The 19,843-nt window shown below is 37.6% G+C and overlaps 2 protein-coding genes across 2 annotated transcripts; one reads left to right on the plus strand and one right to left on the minus strand.

Annotated features, from left to right (window-relative positions):
- Positions 1-65: 65 nt before the first annotated feature.
- On the plus strand, positions 66-7,734 carry LOC124436626 (vacuolar protein sorting-associated protein 35-like). The gene is made up of 16 exons (XM_046986591.1): positions 66-261; positions 396-497; positions 1,177-1,273; positions 1,639-1,762; positions 1,833-2,015; positions 2,279-2,492; positions 2,585-2,668; positions 4,098-4,304; positions 4,378-4,526; positions 4,674-4,947; positions 5,037-5,126; positions 5,342-5,464; positions 5,721-5,900; positions 6,456-6,695; positions 6,850-6,993; positions 7,479-7,734. The coding sequence occupies exons 1-16, from the start codon at positions 148-150 to the stop codon at positions 7,650-7,652; spliced, it is 2,499 nt and encodes an 832-aa protein (XP_046842547.1). The 5' UTR covers positions 66-147; the 3' UTR covers positions 7,653-7,734.
- A 2,826-nt stretch (positions 7,735-10,560) lies between these two features.
- On the minus strand, positions 10,561-19,644 carry LOC124437153 (formin-J-like). Its single transcript, XM_046987162.1, has 17 exons — positions 18,906-19,644; positions 16,278-18,489; positions 15,893-15,965; positions 15,704-15,794; positions 15,061-15,188; positions 14,741-14,820; positions 14,413-14,529; positions 14,270-14,318; positions 13,491-13,728; positions 13,010-13,034; positions 12,877-12,920; positions 12,578-12,656; positions 12,372-12,472; positions 12,209-12,274; positions 11,890-11,952; positions 11,310-11,426; positions 10,561-10,755 (listed from the first exon to the last, which is right to left on the minus strand). The coding sequence occupies exons 1-16, from the start codon at positions 18,993-18,995 to the stop codon at positions 11,364-11,366; spliced, it is 3,519 nt and encodes a 1,172-aa protein (XP_046843118.1). The 5' UTR covers positions 18,996-19,644; the 3' UTR covers positions 10,561-10,755; positions 11,310-11,363.
- Between the last annotated feature and the right edge of the window lie 199 nt (positions 19,645-19,843).

Below are 19,843 nucleotides of genomic sequence, written 5' to 3' on the forward strand. Positions count from 1 at the left end.
ACGTCGATGTCCACGTGATTTATACCAGATTCATGCATAGGAAAATCCAACTTCGACCAATTGCGAAGTTCGCACGACATTTATAAACACAGTTCACCATTTTCTGATTTGTCTTTTCAAATTTTTCAGGGGGGGGGGGAGTTATATATGCTAATAAAAAGCGAAATATTCACGATTTTAATTTCAAAATCCACAACATACGAGCTGTGGCGAGAGGCGTTTTTCGAGTTTTTGATAAAAAAATTGCCATTTCCCACCATGGTAGGTGTCTTAATGTTTTAATAATTTCAAATAATTTTCCTTGTATTTCTATTGCATGTTTTTTAAACTTTATTTCTTTTCCAATGTCTGCTACACTACGTACGCTTCGAAGAGAGAATTTGATTGTATTTCAGGCTCCACCGACCCAGCTCTCATCGCAAGACGAGCAGGAAAAGCTTCTTGATGAAGCTTTACAAGTCGTCAAGTCGCAATCATTTCAAATGAAAAGATGTTTGGTAAGTTCATATTTATAGTACGTGAGCACGTATTGCTGGGCAGGAAATGCAGCTCTTGCCCACATTATTTGTCAAATCTACACTGAGGAAGTATTCTGAATTCATTTGGTTGTTAAGATCTTATTTATTAATCGTTTATGAAGTTATCGAATGTGGTGAGTTGAAACACTTCTTGCTACTGAGCATACTCACTGCTTGCATACAATTATATTTAGAACTAGATGGGCCTTGAACCATTACCACAGAATAATGATTATACAGACGGGTCCTCAATGTCGGCCATTTGTTCAGCCAGATGATTAGGACTTCTCACTTGTTCCCAACCATTAAAATTACTTGACATCAATACTTAATAATGAATTCAAATATATTTTGACTTAAGAAATGACTTCGGATCATTTTAAAAGTTTGGAAAAGTCAAAAACCCTAATCATCTGGCTGAAATAATGGTGGCCACCATGCGTGGCACAACATACACGAGGAAAAAAACGTCAAAGGTTCCAACATGAGTGACTCTTCTGTATATTGTTATTCTGTGCCATTACCCTGTAATTGTACCACATTTTCTCAGGGCTGAGCTGTTTCACTTAACCTGTATATGGGTTCTGACTCCATCCCCAGCTTTTGATAGGTAGACATGTTTGGAGTTGACAGCATCAAAAAACTTTTCACTTTTCAGGATAAAAGCAAACTGATGGATGGTCTTAAACATGCATCAAATATGCTTAGCGAGTTGAGGACATCTCTCTTGTCTCCGAAAAGCTATTATGAACTTTGTATCTTTTGTCAAACACTTGTATAGCACCAATATAGAAATGATAAATCCAAACAAACAAAGGATATTAAGTGTCCATCACTTTATGTCTGATTCAACCAATCAGAAAACCGGTCAATATTTTTGGTACTCACTTACTGAACATCAGTTCTTTTTTCAATTTAGATGTTAAGAATCAGGTTTAGCAGACAAGGTTTTATAAGTCTTAGAGTTATTTGATCTAGTATTTACACAGTAATCTTTATGGTTTGTAGAGAAATATTATTGACAAATCTCACATCCTACAGAAATATATGCTTGTATTCAGCTTCAGTCCTTCAATTCAGCAAATTTTAAGAAATCATTTCCTTAACTTCAAACGAAAAGACATGGCCATTTCAGATCAGTTACGTCATCTTGAATTGCATCTTGTTGACGAATTCCAGAAGGGAAGAAAAGTTTCTGACCTTTATGAATTAGTGCAATATGCAGGAAATATTGTACCAAGATTGTAAGAATTTTGCAAAACTCTGTTTTCTCCTTGGAACTTATCAGTGACACGTTGATCTGTTGAAATTTAGATATTTATTGATCACTGTCGGGGTAGTTTACATCAAGGCAAGGGAAACTTCCAGGAAAGATATCTTGAAAGATCTCGTGGAAATGTGTCGTGGTGTGCAACATCCGTTGAGAGGTTTATTTCTGAGAAATTATCTCCTCCAATGTACTAGAAATTTGCTGCCAGATTTAGAGGAAGATGCCAGGTGTCTTTTTGCTTCTTTTACGCGAAAAATACTTTGTGCAATCGTTAGTGAACCTATTCGTTTCGTGAGGGAATTTTTTGATTATACAATGAAGATTTGGGAAATGAGCGTTTTTAAAGCCTCGATTTTCATTCAAATTCCCACAGGGAACATCTTCGGTAAAAAAGCGTTACAATTCATGTGCGCGATCGTCAAGATTGCAATTTTATTTTTAAGAGCATATTTAGTAGAACGACGTAATGTGAATTGTGTTAAATTTTCAGTGATGTCGAGGATGGTGACGTGAAAGATTCCATTGACTTTATTCTCCTGAATTTCTCGGAAATGAACAAACTTTGGGTGCGCATGCAACATCAAGGACACACGCGCGACAAAGAGAAGAGGGAAAAGGAACGACAGGAACTTCGTATTTTGGTGGGAACAAATCTTGTTCGTCTCAGTCAACTTGACGGCGTTGATGTTAACTTGTATCAGACGGTAGGTTTTCTGTACCATTCAATTTATAGCTGTTCCTGTTCCTATAGCTAAGTTGTTTTCAAGTGCTAACGACAATTTTTCAATTTCTGTAGGTTGTGTTGAAAGGCGTTCTTGAACAAGTGGTGAGTTGCAAAGATGCCATTGCACAGGAGTATTTAATGGAATGTATAATTCAGGTAAATCTAATAAACATTAGTTTTGACTTTAATGAGTTTAACGTCCTCCTTGAGATTGTAAAGGTCTTCCCTGCTTGAGATTGTAAAGGTCTTCCCTGCTTGAGATTGTAAAGGTTTTCCCTGCTTGAGATGGTAAAGGTTTTCCCTCCTTGAGATGGTAAAGGTTTTCCTGCTTGAGATTGTAAAGGTCTTCCTTCCTTGAGATTGTAAATGTTTTCCCTCCTTGAGATGGTAGAGATTTTCCCTCCTTTAGATTGTAAAGGTTTTCCCTCCTTGAGATGGTAAAGGTTTTCCCTCCTTTAGATTGTAAAGGTTTTCCCTCCTTGAGATTGTAAAGGTTTTCCCTCCTTTAGATTGTAAAGGTTTTCCCTCCTTGAGATTGTAAAGGTTTTCCCTCCTTGAGATTGTAAAGGTTTTCCTGCTTGAGATGGTAAATGTTTTCCCTGCTTGAGATGGTAAAGGTTTTCCCTGCTTGAGATGGTAAAGGTTTTCCCTGCTTGAGATGGTAAAGGTTTTCCCTGCTTGATATTGTAAAGGTTTTCCCTGCTTGAGATGGTAAAGGTTTTCCTGCTTGAGATGGTAAATGTTTCCCTGCTTGAGATGGTAAAGGTTTTCCCTGCTTGAGATGGTAAAGGTTTTCCCTGCTTGAGATGGTAAAGGTTTTCCCTGCTTGAGATTGTAAAGGTTTTCCCTGCTTGAGATGGTAAAGGTTTTCCCTGCTTGAGATGGTAAATGTTTTCCCTGCTTGAGATGGTAAAGGTTTTCCCTGCTTGAGATGGTAAAGGTTTTCCCTGCTTGAGATGGTAAAGGTTTTCCCTGCTTGAGATGGTAAATGTTTTCCTGCTTGAGATGGTAAAGGTTTTCCCTGCTTGAGATTGTAAAGGTTTTCCCTGCTTGAGATGGTAAATGTTTTCCCTGCTTGAGATGGTAAATGTTTTCCCTGCTTGAGATGGTAAAGGTTTTCCCTGCTTGAGATGGTAAAGGTTTTCCCTGCTTGAGATTGTAAAGGTTTTCCCTGCTTGAGATGGTAAATGTTTTCCCTGCTTGAGATGGTAAATGTTTTCCTGCTTGAGATTGTAAAGGTTTTCCCTGCTTGAGATGGTAAATGTTTTCCCTGCTTAAGATGGTAAATGTTTTCCTGCTTGAGATGGTAAAGGTTTTCCTGCTTGAGATGGTAAATGTTTTCCCTGCTTGAGATGGTAAATGTTTTCCCTCCTTGAGATTGTAAAGGTTTTCCCTGCTTGAGATGGTAAGGGTTTTCCCTCCTTGAGATTGTAAAGGTTTTCCTGCTTGAGATTGTAAAGGTTTTCCCTCCTTGAGATTGTAAAGGTTTTCCCTGCTTGAGATGATAAATGTTTTCCTTCCTAGAGCTGTTGAAGCTTTTCCCGCCTTGAAATTTCTATAATTTTCATTTCCTGCAATTTTACAGGTTTTCCCCGACGAGTTTCACTTGCAAACATTAAGCACATTTCTTCAATCGTGTGCCAATCTTCACGCCAAAGTAAACGTTAAGAACATCATTATTTCTCTTCACTCGCGTCTCGCTGCGTTCGCAGCAAAAGATGACGGCGAGGGTATACCTGAAGACATCAAATTGTTCGACATCTTCTCACAGCAAGTATCTACCATTGTACAGGTACGGACGACGGAGTTTGCTTAGCAAACAAATCGTTTCCAATTTTCCATTCACTGTTGTAAATTCGTTTCAGGCTCGTGAAGACATGCCGGTCGAAGATATTATTGCCCTGCAAGTTTCTCTGATAAATCTCGCGTTGAATTGTTATGAAGACCGCTTTGATTATGTCGATAAAGTTTTGGAGTACACTGAGGAAATATTTAGCAAGAAAAACTTAACCCAGTAAGCCATTTCACTTCAATTTTGACTGCGAAAACTACATGATTTTGTGGCAAAAAAACGCCATACTGCGTTAGCTAACTTTGAGTGTCGAAAAAGCTCGTTTTCTTTCATTTAGCGTGGAGAAAAAGCTCGTTTTCTTTTATTTAGCGTGGAGAAAAACAACGCCATATCTCGTGAGCTTACTCGACTGCTAAAAATCCCCGTGGATTGTTACAACAATATACTTAAATTGTTGAAACTAAAGTTTTTTGCGCCGTTGTTCAACTACTTCGACTACGATGCAAGAAAGGATATGGCCATTTATGTCATCACAAATGCCGTTGAAAACGAAACCCTAATACCATCACAGGACCTCGTGGATACCATTTTATCAATGGTTTCTCCCCTAGTCGTCGATCAACAGGATCAACCACCAGAACCAGTGAGTTGATATTCATCTGGCTAATGAATTTATTGGAAATCTTGTTGTTATGAACGGTCTTTATCCACGAGTCATCGTGTCTTTTGTAGGATGACCCCGAAGATTTTGCCGAAGAGCAAAGCCTCATGGGACGGTTTATAAATTTGTTTCATTCGGAAAACCTTGACCAGCAGTACTTGGTAAGAACACGTGACTTAATACCGTCATCAGTTATCCACGTCATTGACGCAACAAGCCCAGACATTTTCCCCATAAATTTCCACTATGATCACACGACCTTTCTCAGCTGCCAATATATACGCCACTTTTATTTTGTTTTAATCAACGATAGGTGATTGGTGAATGAAAACAGGTTACGTAATAAAAAGTTCAATCTCCAACGTATTTCTCTTAGATTTTGAACACGGCAAGGAAACATTTTGGTAGCGGTGGAGAGAAGAGGATAAAATTCACCTTACCCCCCGTGATATTCTCTGCTTATCGACTGGCAATGGACTACAACTATTTAGAAGACAAGGTTGCCATCGGAAAGCACATACATTATTATCACAAACATAAAGAAGATGTCACATTTTCTGGACAAGTCCAACCTAGGATCATCTCATTATACTTGCTATTGTGAAAGCCACATATTAGAAACATGTTTGACTGACAGATATGTGAAAATTTTACGAAATCTACGTGTCTCCGACGTCAGCATTGCCATCAATTGTCTCATTCGTCGACCCTTACTCCCCTTACTTTAATTGCTTTTTTTTTGTTTGACGTTACAGGATGAGAAATGGGACAAAAAATGTCAGAAAATTTTTCAGTTTTGTCATCAGACCGTCGGCGCTTTAGCAAAGTCGGAATATGGTGAACTTTCTCTACGACTCTATCTTCAAGGCGCTCTGACCGCTGACCAACACGACTTCTCGAACGCTGAGACCGTCGCATATGAGTTTATGAGCCAGGTGAGAAAAAAATTTCTTTTCTATTTAATCAGAAATTCAAGACATTACCGATTCGTCAGTATTTTGTAAAAAACATGGCTGCCGTCTTATAGATTTTTGCGAGGCTCGAGAGACGAATTTTTGAAATTAAAGGAACTATGGGACATATTGCATTTGCCGAGTTCAACTGTAGACGAGCAATACATATGTCGCTATTGCTTGGACAATTGTTAAATATGTTAGTGTTACCTTAAACAGGTTCCCCATTTAAATTTAAAGGTTTTACGAAATTATTAACGCTTCTAGGTGCTTTTACGTTTACGAAATGTAAGACTAAAACATTTTGGAATTGTGATAACAGTAGAAAGGTTTTGCACGCATGAAATCTAACTCGATATCTGCTTTGTGTCCCATAGACATCGTTTTAATTTAAAAATTTATCTCTCTAGCCTTGTAAAAATCTATAACCTTAAAAGCCATTTTTGATTAAAAAATCCTCGCCTATGGATAATTAACGTCTTGAATTTCCGGTGATCACTAATACCAAAACACACAGTTGTAAATCGTCTTTTGTAGGCTTTTTCTTTGTACGAGGATGAAATTAGCGATTCGCGGGCTCAACTCGCGGCAATCACTCTCATCATGGGCACTTTTGAAAAGATGACGTGTTTTGGCGAGGAGAACCATGAACCTTTGCGAACCCAATGCGCTCTTGCCGCAGCAAAGTTGTTGAAGAAACCAGATCAATGTCGAGCGGTTGCGATTTGTTCACATCTCTTCTGGTCTGCTAGCAACTCCGAGAAAGCTCAAAACGAGGTGAATTAATTTGACTGGCGTTGCATCTTGTTTTTTCAAGAAATAACGTCGCATCCTAATTCCCAACGAGCTCTTTCTTCGTTATTTCAAAGCTGAGATTTCTTTTGAGTTGGAATAAGATGAGGTTAAAAATTATACACATTATATCTTTCAGCGTGGTAATGAAAAACGTGTGATGGAATGCTTAAAGAAAGCATTACGTATCGCCAATCAATGCATGGACACAACACTACAAGTTCAACTCTTCGTCGAGATCCTAAATCGTTACTTGGTTTACTACGAGAACGGTTGCGAAACGGTAAGCTGAATGCCTTCAGGATCTTCCTCTTTGTTAAATACGCAAATTCATATTACCATTTATTCGCTGCTCTGCCTGTGTACGAAACAGAGGCGACCCCCCCTGAATCTTTTTTCATTAGAATCTTCTGTCAACCATTTTGAATGTACCCAGGGGGCATTACCTGTTTCCTGTACTGGCTGAGTAAGGAATCAGTAACGTTGCGCAATCAGACGAAAATCACTTGATGCAAACTTCTGGGTCGTGTTTCGCGAAAGCCGAATAGCGCGATCCATTGGATAGCAATGTGCATTTGAAGTATGAACCCGTGAAAAATCTCTTTTAAGGAAAAAGAACTACAAACTTTCATCATCGTAAAGAAAATATGACCACTTTTGCGAAAGTTTGAAAAAATTACCATCCAATGGATAACGCTTTTCAGGCTTCGTGCAAGCAGCTTCAAGCATGTTAGTATTCCGCGTGCTAATATTCTTCAATATGTACAGATAACGACTGCCATCCTGAAACAGCTGATGGAGAAAATTCGCGAAGAATTGCCGAACCTGGAATCTAGTGGCGAAGAAACGGATCAAATCAACAGACATTTTGAAAACACCGAAGCGCATATTCGCTCTAAGAAAGAAGAAAACGACGACTTGTATTCTGACGTTAATGTTTAATAATTATCATCACTGAACGCACATGATTTTAGTAGAAAATAACTATTTCTGTAGACAAATCAATACAAATTATTTCACACAATTTATGTTCATGAAATGATTCGTCTTGTGTTTGGCGTTCACACTCTTCTACAAGCAGACTTTCTTCAAGGGCTTTCGCATCATTAACATCAATAACCGCGAAAACCACAGTTGAAACAGTGAAATAATTACATAAAAATCTCAGCAGTTTGTCACAAAATTAGGCGGATTAGGTCAAAGAAGGATTCACATGTTGAATTTTGCAGTTGCATTTTGGTTCGACTCGATTACGTGTGAAAAATGTCTTGGCTTTTGCGGTCGTTGCAATACCATCATCAATGCGAGGTGCGGGTTTTACAAAAGGCCGTTTGGAGTCTGGTACCGAAACAATTTTGTCGAAGGAACAACCATGGGTAAACGTAAAGCGGCTTGTAGCAACGGATTTCAAATCCTTTTGCTGTTCATTCGCTTGGACCTCTTTTCCACTAGTTTCCAGGACCGCAGGATACGCGGTATCTTGAGAATTGTCAACATCAACCGGAGCGGGCAACATCAAAGGCAATGCTCTGAATTCATTAAGATCCACTGAACTTGGTGTTGTTGAATTCTCGCCATTACCAAACGTTTCTAATGTATGACGAGAAATCCGGTGGGAACTTGGTCGTTCCTAGAAAGCACAACAGATGGCATTTTCCAGGATAAAACCTGAGATTTAGAAGTGTTCTCAGCGAGTGAAACAGTGTTACTTGTGGACGTCTTATTTCCACTAGTTACACAGTCAAAGAGATCTTTGACTTCAATGTGCTTTTTAACAGTTTCTTTTTTCGTGTTTTGTTCTTCAACCTGCACAACTCTGTTCACGAAGGTGCACTTGTCTTGTACGTCAAGGTGATTGTCGGCACTTACACGCAAATCCGTATCGTGGGCGTATTGAAGAGGGTTTTCCAAACGGGCAGCAAACTCACTGTGTGAACTGGCAATCTCTTCGCTGGCATCATTTTCGGCTAATTGATAAAATTTCAACTCGCCCAGTTCTTGTAATACCTGTAAACTTTTTTCGCCGACCATAAAAATCGTCGGACACAAATACGTCTTTCTCGCTGTTGAGGATTGTACGATAACTGCCTTAGAAGGCGAACAACCCATCTTGGCCAGATCCTATTAACAAACATTAACGTGAGAAAAGATCATTCACATATTCAAGGATTTACAATGCTTTTTAATCAATACGTCACATCACTGGCCTAAAACTGTACATGTATGAGAAACGAATAGGCAACTTGGCTTGACAAACAATTGTTTGGTTGTAGGTCGACACTAACAATTATTCTATGAAGGTCCCATAATGCATTGCCGATTGTTGTACAAACGCAGCTGGTTTACTTGAGGAGACAGATTAAGCATACGCAGAGTTTTTAATATGTACTTGCGAACGCGAAAGTCTTGATATAAAAAGAAAATTTGCAAGAAACCGATCGCGCTTTTCTGCAATTCGTTATGTAATATTTACATTTAAATGATTGTTGTTTGAAAAAAAATCTATATATACATTGATCATAAAAAAACATTTCAATTAACATAGTACATAATCCCTAGCATAAAACATAACTCAAAAGAGAACGTTAATAATGAATAAAATTCAAGAGATAAATGACAAAATAGTTAAAGAAAAGCGAAGGCGACGATCAATGATTTTAATAATCCATTTATCGAAAGTAAAAACGTCTTCAGTGCACAAATAATTCATGTTAAAAGCCTCTCACCTGTCATTCGAAAGCAATTTCGTAAAAGATCGGACGATGTTTAAGGCAGATGTCTTTTTAAAGGATATTAAAGTGTTTGGATGGCTGGCAAAATGGCACATAGCATATTGTTCACGTATTTTCAAAAGTTATTTAGTCATTCGGTGGATTTTTCTATTCATTCACCTTACACTTTCAAGATTGGATAATTATAAAACAACGTCAAGACAGCCGTTTCCAGTTTGAATGACAGTTTTCAAGGGTTGCCCGATGAACGTGCGGATGATAAAATTACGTAATTCATATTTACCGCGGCGGTAAACGGAATCTTGCGTCAGTCAACATCATTTTATACGGTATAACAGCTAAATAGGATAAACCGACGTCTATTTCCGGTAAATTAACAAATAAAACAGCTAAATTTTTTTTTGTGGAAGCTGCGTGCTTAAAAATACGCATTACAGACACCAAACAACCTCAAAAAACTTGATCAAAATACAAGCTATTTTCAAAACGTACCTCCTAACTAGACAACAGTTATCTTTACCGTGTGAAAACAAGGTCGGGACAATGAAGCAGATACGATACGATCTCGTTCAAGCACGTCTCGTGTAACGAAGGCAATAAAATTACGGAGCGGCAGATATGCGCATAAGAACGTCCACAATTAAATATAATCTTATCCATATAGCTTAAAAGTTGACGATAATCGATGCAGATGGAAGAAATTAGACAAACGCCGATATTGGTCGGTTTTACACACACACAGATGAATTAAAAAGTGGATGTAAAAAAGAATAAAAGTTTACCTTGCTTTCTGCGTCATTTCCGTTTCCTCTTTTCTCGTATTTTTTCACATCTTGTTTGGAGTTGCTACGACAAGACAATTTTTTCACGTAATATGCCATTGGTAGATAGGAATGACTTCACCACGCAAAGAACGAGAAAGGACTACAGCAACTTCCAAGTGGGATACAATTAAAAAGCAACGTTTCGTAGAGATGGTCGAAAAACGCGAACTTCAACAAATGGAGTGATTTAAAAAAGCGAAGTGCGTTTAAAAGACCGTGGTAGTAGAACCGCAAATTCGAAATTAATAATGAACAAACCTTTTATCACTAATTATTCAAACGCTTTGCGCAAAATTGAACGATTTGCGGGGAAGTTTTAATCACGTTTAACATAAACAAAAATACCAAAAAACAGTGCGGTTTATTCCATTATCATAAGAAAGAATACCAAGACTTTTATCGCTCGCCAAATATCATTTCTCCAACGTTTTGGTCACTTTCGTGCAAAATTTACAACTTTTTTTGAGAATATTCTCACCAGCAGGATTCCTTTAAAACACAATTCATTCACAAAAACCATGACAAGCCGACAATTTAAATAAGTATACTATAAAACAAATTCCGAAGAAGCAAGACATCTTGCAAAATATGAATCAAAACAAGACGAGAAGTAAACTGTAAATTTTCGACAGAATGAGGATGACTTTGAAACAAAGTCGAAAATTTACAGTTTACTTCTCGTCTTGTTTTGATTCATATTTTGCAATCTCAAGATGTCTTGCTTCTTCGGAATTTGTTTTATATTACAATTCATTCACGTTCATTAAGTTTGTTCAAAAATACACAACTTTTTGCCATAAATAAATAATAGTGGCAATCGCAGGCAACAAGATAGAATGCGGTAGCCTAGAATGCGAAGCGTTGAAAACGACAAGGAAAGACCAGTGAACTATAATATCAAAAGTTCACTGGGAAAGACTTGATCAGTAAACTCATTACTAGACCACCGCGCAAGCACATATTGTTACCATGGAAACAATGATTCAGTGTTTCCATTTGTGGTGAAAAAGCTCCTTTCTACTTTCATGCCAGCCTGTACTCACGTGAAACAGGAAGTGGACGAAGGATGAAAAGACGTGACCTCTCAAGTGATCCAATCAAGTAAGGACATCCACGTCGTTTTGACGTCGTTTTTGGAATTTTGTGGCCGCTTCTCTGATCTGCATTTTAAAGATAAAAACACTTTATTAACGCACATCCATTATTAATTGATTGCGGTGCAAAACATCACATTTCCCACAATTTTTGGTGGAAATGTTTGCATTCTGCACAGCATTGTTCTCTCACAGTAATTATCCTTGTTGTGGCTTGAGCATAAATTCTCAGTATGAATGGGATTCTTAAAAAGCCGACATGACGAATAAAAACGTAAACAAAATACATCGGCTTGAAGCTTTCTGCGTTGAGCTTCCTTAAACATCGTTCATACGAGTGAAATAAGTCATGAACGACAAGAGTTTTGTTTCTTTTGCTCTAATTTTTTTAAATTATGTTTACGTTTATGTCAATGCTCATGTCAAATGCTTCATTGATTGCATTTGTTAAATCTTTCGTTTTCGCTCGTGTTTACGCTTATTTAACTTGCGTGAATCAGGACTACTTTCCCTGAACAGCACCAACTACCTGATTGAGATGTTCAACTTTGATGAAATTCCTTTTCACAAGTTGGTGCTGTTGTTTTTCCATCTAAATATAAATAAAAAAGTTGATGAAATCGTGGACGTTCTTGACTCGACGCAATTAGCTACTTTAAAATCCTCTTATATAAGGGATGTACTAAAAACACACTGTCAAAAAAACAAGTTTAAGAAAGCAATTGTTTGATAGAAGCTCATTACTTGAACAACACCTCCACTCTTATCCACATATATCCCTGATCATCCCTCAGTCAGCATTCATCCCTACGTTTCAAAATAAATTACATACAGAGTTTGAGTGTTACCTTAATACATGTTTTCACTTCATCCACAAATTTCGCCCATAGTCCAAAAAATTCCTGCGGAGTTTCCTGAAAGCACAGAAATATTGAGTCATCGCTCACGCCTTAACTAATTTTAGCCGCCTCCCCCCCCTCGAGGCATCGGCAAAAATTGTAATCAATTGACCTTTTTAGTAATGGACTCCCATTGGAAGTATTCCACAGTTTCATGGAAATTATTCTCGGCTATCGTCAATTTCTCTCTCTGTTCCGAGATTTTCTGTTTGGCTGAAATAACATAAAGTATCGGATGTTGCACGAGGGCAAATAATTAATCCCGCCATTTCGTAGACACACGTTGGTTATAAAACCATGCCATGTACATGGACATACCGGTTGTTTGAAATCTACGCATGTTCTCTTCAAAAGGATACCGCTGAACAGGAGAACACTCGTCTAAAATTTTCGACACCTAAAAACAACAAATATCGATTTTAAAATTACTTTGCCCGCTTCGACAAAATAACTGTGCAAAAATTTTTACTATCGCCCTAGTAGTTAGTAGAATGTCCAGATAATACGTGCGCGTGCGTAATAGTGTAATGACAAGCAAGAGCTCAATCATCGGGAGACTGGGATCCTTTGTAAAGGAGATTAGGCTTCTTCGAGATAAGATGAAGTTTCGCGCATACTTGAGCCTCAGTCTCGTCGACCAACTGGGATAATTTGATCAATTCTACAGAAAAAATAAAGGTACAATGTTCACAAATCAATATAGCGTTGGAAATAAAGCATTATGTCGGCGATTATAAAGTAAAAATTAACCTTCTTTAAGCTTCTCGAATGAAACCTAGAAACGAATGAACAAAGTTATAAACCACAATTTCGAAAATCAATATTCACCATTCATGTACTAGGATGGTTTTAAGACAAACGAAAACTTTGTTCACATTCGTCAATGCTGTCTCTAAAATTGTAAACTAGGAGCGATATTGACGATCAATAAACCAGCATGTCAAACACTTCACTATAGCCTAATCATTTGCTTTCTTCCTACGACTCCATAAAGCCCGGCGCACACTAGCGCCATCGGCTGAGCTGAGAGTCACTCGTGACTGTTGGTGCACGCCATTTCCTCAAGTGTGCGGCCGATGGCGCTAGTGTGCGCCGGGCTTAACACTCCCTTTATGGCAACGCAAACACTCCATTATCAAAACAAATTCTCGTGACAACTAGCCCATCTTTTTCAGGAATGGCTCCGACAAGATGAGGATGTGGTTGCAAAATAATGATCAAAACCATTTACCTGAGCAGCGTTGAAAAATGACACGTGACTTGGTAGTGGCGAGTCGCCCTTGTTAAACCGTTTCTGATACTGCTTGACCGTATATTGAAGTAAGTTGATATCACAATCCTTCGCTTTCACATCTTTCAGTTTGAGTAAGACGTCCAAATGAAAGCCATCCGCCTGGCCGCGATGGGTGTTGCCGTTCATGTAGTTTCCATACGCCAGAATGAGACTCAAAAGTATGGCAATATCAGAGCTAGACAAGATGAACTCGGATATCGTTAAGGATTTTAAGCTTGCGGCGACAAAGACATAATATACAATGAAAGCTTCGCTTTGTTGATCAAGTTTTTTCGTTAATCCGCTAGCAACGAATCCCCTATTATTTTCAAAGGTTTTTCTAGTTGTTTTTCAAGTGGCAAAGATCGATTAAAAGTTTGGTGTGGGTTGTAAGGAGAGAGTGGAATGGTTTTAGATGCAGTACTAATGGCGCGAAAATAAAGTCAGCAGTAGTACATCACTCAAGGCGAAAATAAAGTCAGCAGTAGTACATCACTCAAGGCGCGAAAATAAAGTCAGCAGTAGTACATCACTCAAGGACAGAATGAAAAGAGATTTTGAAGTGTAAACTGGTGATAGTGAAGACTGCATATTAAAATGCACATTTCTTCTTGATCCTAAATCTAATCTTATGGCTGATGTTCATTTTTCATAATATGATCCAAGCCGGTCTCACAGATTGTCTTCTTGTTCAAAAACTAAAGTTTCATCATGGCTATATATCAAATATCGCTTACTTGGTAGTAACGATCTCACAGCTCTCGATAACACTCATCAAAGATCGCTCTGTAAAAAAAAGTGCTTTCAGTGGAAAATATGGAATGGCATTTACGGCAAAGTCTAAGGGAATCAAACATTTATTTAGCATTGTACCTCGTACCTGTACCACAGATGATTTCAGTGAACCTATCCTGAAATAACCAGCATTCCAAGCGCTCCTTAAAACTTTTCATTTTCGTCAATTGATACACGAACTCTTCAGGTTTATCCAAGGGAACTGGAACGAGTAAAAAATGAAATGCTTCCACTTGACTAAACTACCAATATGAATACTGAAGCAATTGACGAATGAATTTGAAGTTATTTCTTGAGTGTAGTCAATTGACTTCGGGGAATAGTCAAATGCCGAGTTTTAATTATTAGATGTTTTAAGAAATCGTGCTTTTTTCATTCAATACTCATTTCTAGACAGAAAATAATGTTTTTACCCGATGGAATTTTTTTCAAATGCTCGTTGATCATTTCAATTTCTTCCTCTCTTGGATAAATATCGTATATCGACTGGAGACTGCAAGGAATTAATACGTCACAAGTGGAAGCTTCTCCAACAAAAATCGATCTTCCTTACACTAACCGATTGGCTTATTGCCTAGTCTGAACGAATGTGATTGGGCAATTGTTTCTCAATTATAACATTGGGAAAAAAGTGGAAGTGCCACACAACAGCAGATTTGAAAACCGTTTATAAACAAATCAAAACGACAAGATAGTAAACAAGTCTCGACGTGAAAACAATTTGAAAACAAACCTTTCCATATCAACAACGGAAGTGTCCATATTATAAACAGCATTGATGATGTCTTCAAGCTGACAATTTAAGCTGCTCATTTTGATGCCAATAGCACGTGACCTGTTCGTTTCCAGGAGTTTTGCAACCTAAGAAAAACGGTCATTTACAAGACGATTAAACACACTCAAACGTCTGGTTTGATGGTTCCACTGTCTGTTTAGGAGAAGATTTAATTCTCCATTAACGATAAATATGATTATTTTTGTATCTCAAAATGGCGTATAATAAAAATGATATCAAAATTTTTTTGACTTCAAGTAGAAGATTGACAATAACCCACCCCCCACAGAATTACAAATTACAGGCTCAGGCGGTAATCATCTAAACACAACCTTCAATACGACTTTTGCAGAATGTATACATTGACACATGTATTCCTATGATTACCAATGCTGTACACATGTACTCCCACGATGTACACATTTATACACATGCATCCCCGTAATGTACTCATATATCCCCAAACAAAATCATGTTAATCATGTGTAATTACCTTTTTCCCGTTGATGATGTACACATGTATTACCAATACTTGACACATGCATTCCCGTAATGTACTCAAATATCCCCAAATAAAATCATGTTAAACACGTGTAATTACCTTTTTCCCGTTGATGTGAGCAAAATGTTTGTCGTCACGAAGCGATTTCGTTCTTTTAAATTTGTGACCTGTAACTTTCTTGCTGAACAGCCTACAGTTAATGACACAGGGACAAAATAAACAATATGTTCGCAGACAAAAGAAGCTTCTCATTAAGTCAGGCAAATTCAATTCAATTTAAAAAGCTACCTTTCAAATTCATTCGTATCGATGAGCGGTTCCTTCATATTGCTCCAAATACATTTGACTTTTGTCATTGATTCTGAAATACGTAAAATAACACGCTTGGATAAATACCGACACAAGACAAAATGAACGAGTCCAATCTTCGAGGAGAATAACTTCATACTCAATAGAACATAATATACCTGGGGAAGAGTATTACTTCCACAGCATTTTATAATTTCAATATAAAACCAACCTTAACACTCCACAATAATTTCAATATAAAACCAACCTTAACACTCCACAACAAATACTTCATACTCATATATAACTAATTTGAAGTTTCCTTACTTTGTAACTGTAAAAGTTACAATACCGTAGTGAAATGCAACAAGCACTTTCATCCTACCATTTGAAGAGATGATTCTTTGCCAGAACAAAGGTTTCATTTCGGCTTTTGGTTTAATGATTGGCTTTGATGGTCTAGCGTTATTCTCGGAAACCAACGGTGGCCCAGGAAGGAAGGGAGGGGTAGGTGGTGGGGGAGCGACTGGACTTTTGCAAGTAACAACATTTTCCGACAATAAATCACGTGGAGTTAGATTTGGCGTCGTCCATGGTGACGAATTGTCACGTGACAATATGGGTGTAGAACAGGGTGAATAGGACGATGTAATGTCAGAAATGGAACCATTTTTTTTAAGTTTATGGGATTCCTGTCGACGCAGATCGTCCAGTTGTAACTGAAGCTCAGTAATTTTCGCCTCGTAGTCTTGTTTCTGCACTTCGAATTCGGCTACAAGTTTCTTTAGTTCGTGATCACATGACAAATTACCCCCATTCGCTAGAAAATTTGACATTTCGTGTAAAGGACTGGGACGAACGACAGAGCTTGACGTAGTGGTGGACACCACGTGATCGTGCTTCCTATTATGGTTGGTGCCCTGGTTTAATTGGGAAGGAATAACCTGTTGTATTCGACCATTAATATGACGGGCAGTTTCTTGAGGTGAAGTCGATTTATTAGTATTGGACTTGATATCCTTTGTCTTTTCCACAGAAGCAAACGCGCTACAACCGTTAATGTGATTATGTGAAATAACATCAGAACTATTCGGCAAAAAATCGCCTTTTTCGATCCTATTGTTGCAAGGAAGGTGCACCTGATTTTCACGCGTTTTTTCTGTCGACTGAACGAGACCATCAGGATTTGACGAAGCGGGTGCACTACGGAGCGTTGTCCTTTTAAGCTCTTTTGTTTTATCGTTGGGAAGATATGAATTTTGAGCGTCGTTTTCATGTATTATATTGGAATCTAGTGTTTCATCCTTTGCCAAAAGATCAGCCAAAGATTTTGAGATTGAGCGTTGTTCTAAGGCATCCACAGACTTATTTGCTATGTTTATCTGTTTAGTATGATTGTCGCCTGCCGTATTTCCAATCCTTATTTCAGACTTTTCCAGTCTGTACTGTCCACAAAAAACACGTTCGTTCTTTTCAATATTGCCTGAAACATCAGAATCTTGAGAATTTGATGAACACTCTTCAACAGACGTAGACTCGGCGTTCATTTGGACATTACCAGGAGTTAAACCATCTTCAACGATGACGAAATTTTCGTGTTTGTGTTTATCGTCAATCAGCTTATCTTGGATAGTTTCATGAAGAGATAATGCACTGGAAACATCTCTCAACGTAAACAAACATTCCTTCCGGTGTGTTGTCGTTGTTTTCTCGCTTGATGAAACATTTTGCTGATCTTTTGTAAACTTATTTCGCCTTTCTCGTACAGAAAAGAGCAAATCTTCATCATTCATAGACATTTCTATATATGGAAATTCCCTTGAGATTTTTCCCGCCTTTGTTTTGCTGTCACACGACAGTTTCGGACGAATCGACAAAAGATCGTCGTTTTTTTGACTATAAGATGAAATTTTCCTTAATATGTCCTCCCGCTCTCTTTTAGAGGAATATTTAGTAGGTTTTTCCGAAAGTACAAACACATTTCCAAAGCCTTTACGAACAGTATTTTCAGAATTTTTCTCTGCTTTCTTTGAAACTTTCACTTCGATGTTGTCAAAGCTATTCGATGCTTCTTTACTGCTTTCTTTGTACCTGATCTCGCTAATCCACAGATCTTTTTTATCTTCATGAAAACGCTGACTGTTCTGGGCATCCTTTTCGATAAGTGCATTCAAAGACGGCGACATTGACTTCTTAAGTTTGAGTTTTTCTTCAAAACTTTTACCATTAATGGTTGATCTTGTACTTTCTTTGGCGTTTTGAACAGTAGAAGTCCTCGAGTAAATTTCGACCTTTTCACTATTTCGAGCGGAGTCGCTGCTTCGCATGGGATTTTCGGGAGCGCATTTACTTGGCAATACCTTGCTTATGTTTGTTGAATATTTATCCTTGTTAAAGGATTTCCCTTCTTCGTTATTTACAACGGCGGAAAACAAGCCCTTTTTATCATTCGACTTTTTGTCGTGAGAGCTCAACTTGAGCTGTTCAGTGTCTTTCTCCAGAAGTTTTTGAAGAATTTTTGAGCGCGATCCGCTAACTGACAGCGACGTTGTTTCAATTCTGCCGTTAGGTTTCTGCAAGCCATACTCATTCATAGCCTACAATGATAATTCATGCAATGTTTGAAGAAGAATTATCCGTAATTTAACGCTTTAATGTCGTCACTAAAAGCTTAGGGTTAGCAAGGTATTGTGGTTTGCTTTTCAGTGTTTACTTGATAAATTAAAACCATCCTCTACAATTTCACACTATCATTAAAATTCTTATCAAACCGATTGAAAGTACGTTGGCAAACGTCGACCTAAAACATCAAACTCAGTTTCTTTTAACAAGAAACATTTAGTATACGACAAAATTAACACACATTTGTACAGTCCGATACATTACACTACGTTGGTAGACGCTGACCTAAAACATCTAACTCAATTTCTTCTAACAACAAACATTTATTATATATGACGAAATTTACACACATTTGTACAGTCTGATACATTACATTGTTGAATTTTCTAACCTCAAAAACGATGCGCTTTTCCTTCTCTTTCAATTCAACTTTAATCGGTGACGGTCGTGAAACAGTTGGTGTTACATCGCCTGCAAACATTTCCAGTCCAACGCGATTGGATGCAATAGAATCGGTCACTATCAAAGTATAGGCATTTCACGATACACGTGATCACTTCCTTATCCAATAGGCTTTAGACACTGTCAAATGGCCGAATGCCGATCGGAGAAACGTGAAATATCAGCAATCAAGACATTTACGAATATTTTCCCTGGAAAAAACATCGTTGTAGGTTTCCCCACAGCAAATTATTGAGCCTAACTGCATAAGAAAAGAAGTCGAGTTTCCACAAATGATTGGGGTGGATGAAGGAAGCAATATCAACCTATTACGTACAATAATTACAAGCCAAATATTACGACAAAAAATACAACCTTATAATAATTTTTCCATGAACTTACGTATAAGAAAATATACGATAGTGACAGACCTTACAGAACTGTTTTAAATGATCCATTATTTATGTATTTATATAGCCTATATTTTAGCTAGAGTTTATATTTTAGCTAATAAAGTTTATGTGATCCATATATTTTTGTATATATATTCATGCAGACTGCCACCTGCTTTCAACACTTGTTTTTTCAACGTGTGATCTATACAGTTTTATTGATCGTATAGGGATGTTAAAGTAGGTATACATGCTATATTTAAATCAATTCGCCATGCAACCACAAGAACATTAGCTTTGGTTTAAACGATCCAAATTATCTTGAAATATTTCACGAACAAACAGTACTTTTTCATAAAATGTAAAATAAACCTTTTCGTGCATTTCATCTTTACCAAAAAATCAATCAAACGAAGTGCTTACTCTTGAAGACATTTTTCCAGAAGTATACATTAACAGTGTTTACTTATCTTCTCAGAAATATAAATACACGGTA

Source organism: Xenia sp. Carnegie-2017, unplaced genomic scaffold (assembly GCF_021976095.1).
Source record: "Xenia sp. Carnegie-2017 unplaced genomic scaffold, XeniaSp_v1 HiC_scaffold_16, whole genome shotgun sequence".
Classification (NCBI taxonomy): Eukaryota; Metazoa; Cnidaria; class Anthozoa; order Malacalcyonacea; family Xeniidae; genus Xenia; species Xenia sp. Carnegie-2017.

Bases quoted from the DNA above. Each gene is read 5' to 3' on its own strand.
- LOC124436626 (XM_046986591.1), top strand. From the start codon at position 148: ATGCTAATAAAAAGCGAAATATTCACGATTTTAATTTCAAAATCCACA. The intron at 1,274-1,638 runs GTATCTTTTGTC...TCAAACGAAAAG, and splicing joins GAAAAGCTATTATGAACTTT to ACATGGCCATTTCAGATCAG. The intron at 6,994-7,478 runs GTAAGCTGAATG...CAATATGTACAG, and splicing joins ACGAGAACGGTTGCGAAACG to ATAACGACTGCCATCCTGAA.
- LOC124437153 (XM_046987162.1), bottom strand. From the start codon at position 18,995: ATGTTTGCAGGCGATGTAACACCAACTGTTTCACGACCGTCACCGATT. The intron at 14,821-15,060 runs GTTTGTTTTCAA...AATTCCTTGCAG, and splicing joins TCCGTTGTTGATATGGAAAG to TCTCCAGTCGATATACGATA. The intron at 14,319-14,412 runs GTACGAGGTACA...TTTTTTTTACAG, and splicing joins TGAAATCATCTGTGGTACAG to AGCGATCTTTGATGAGTGTT.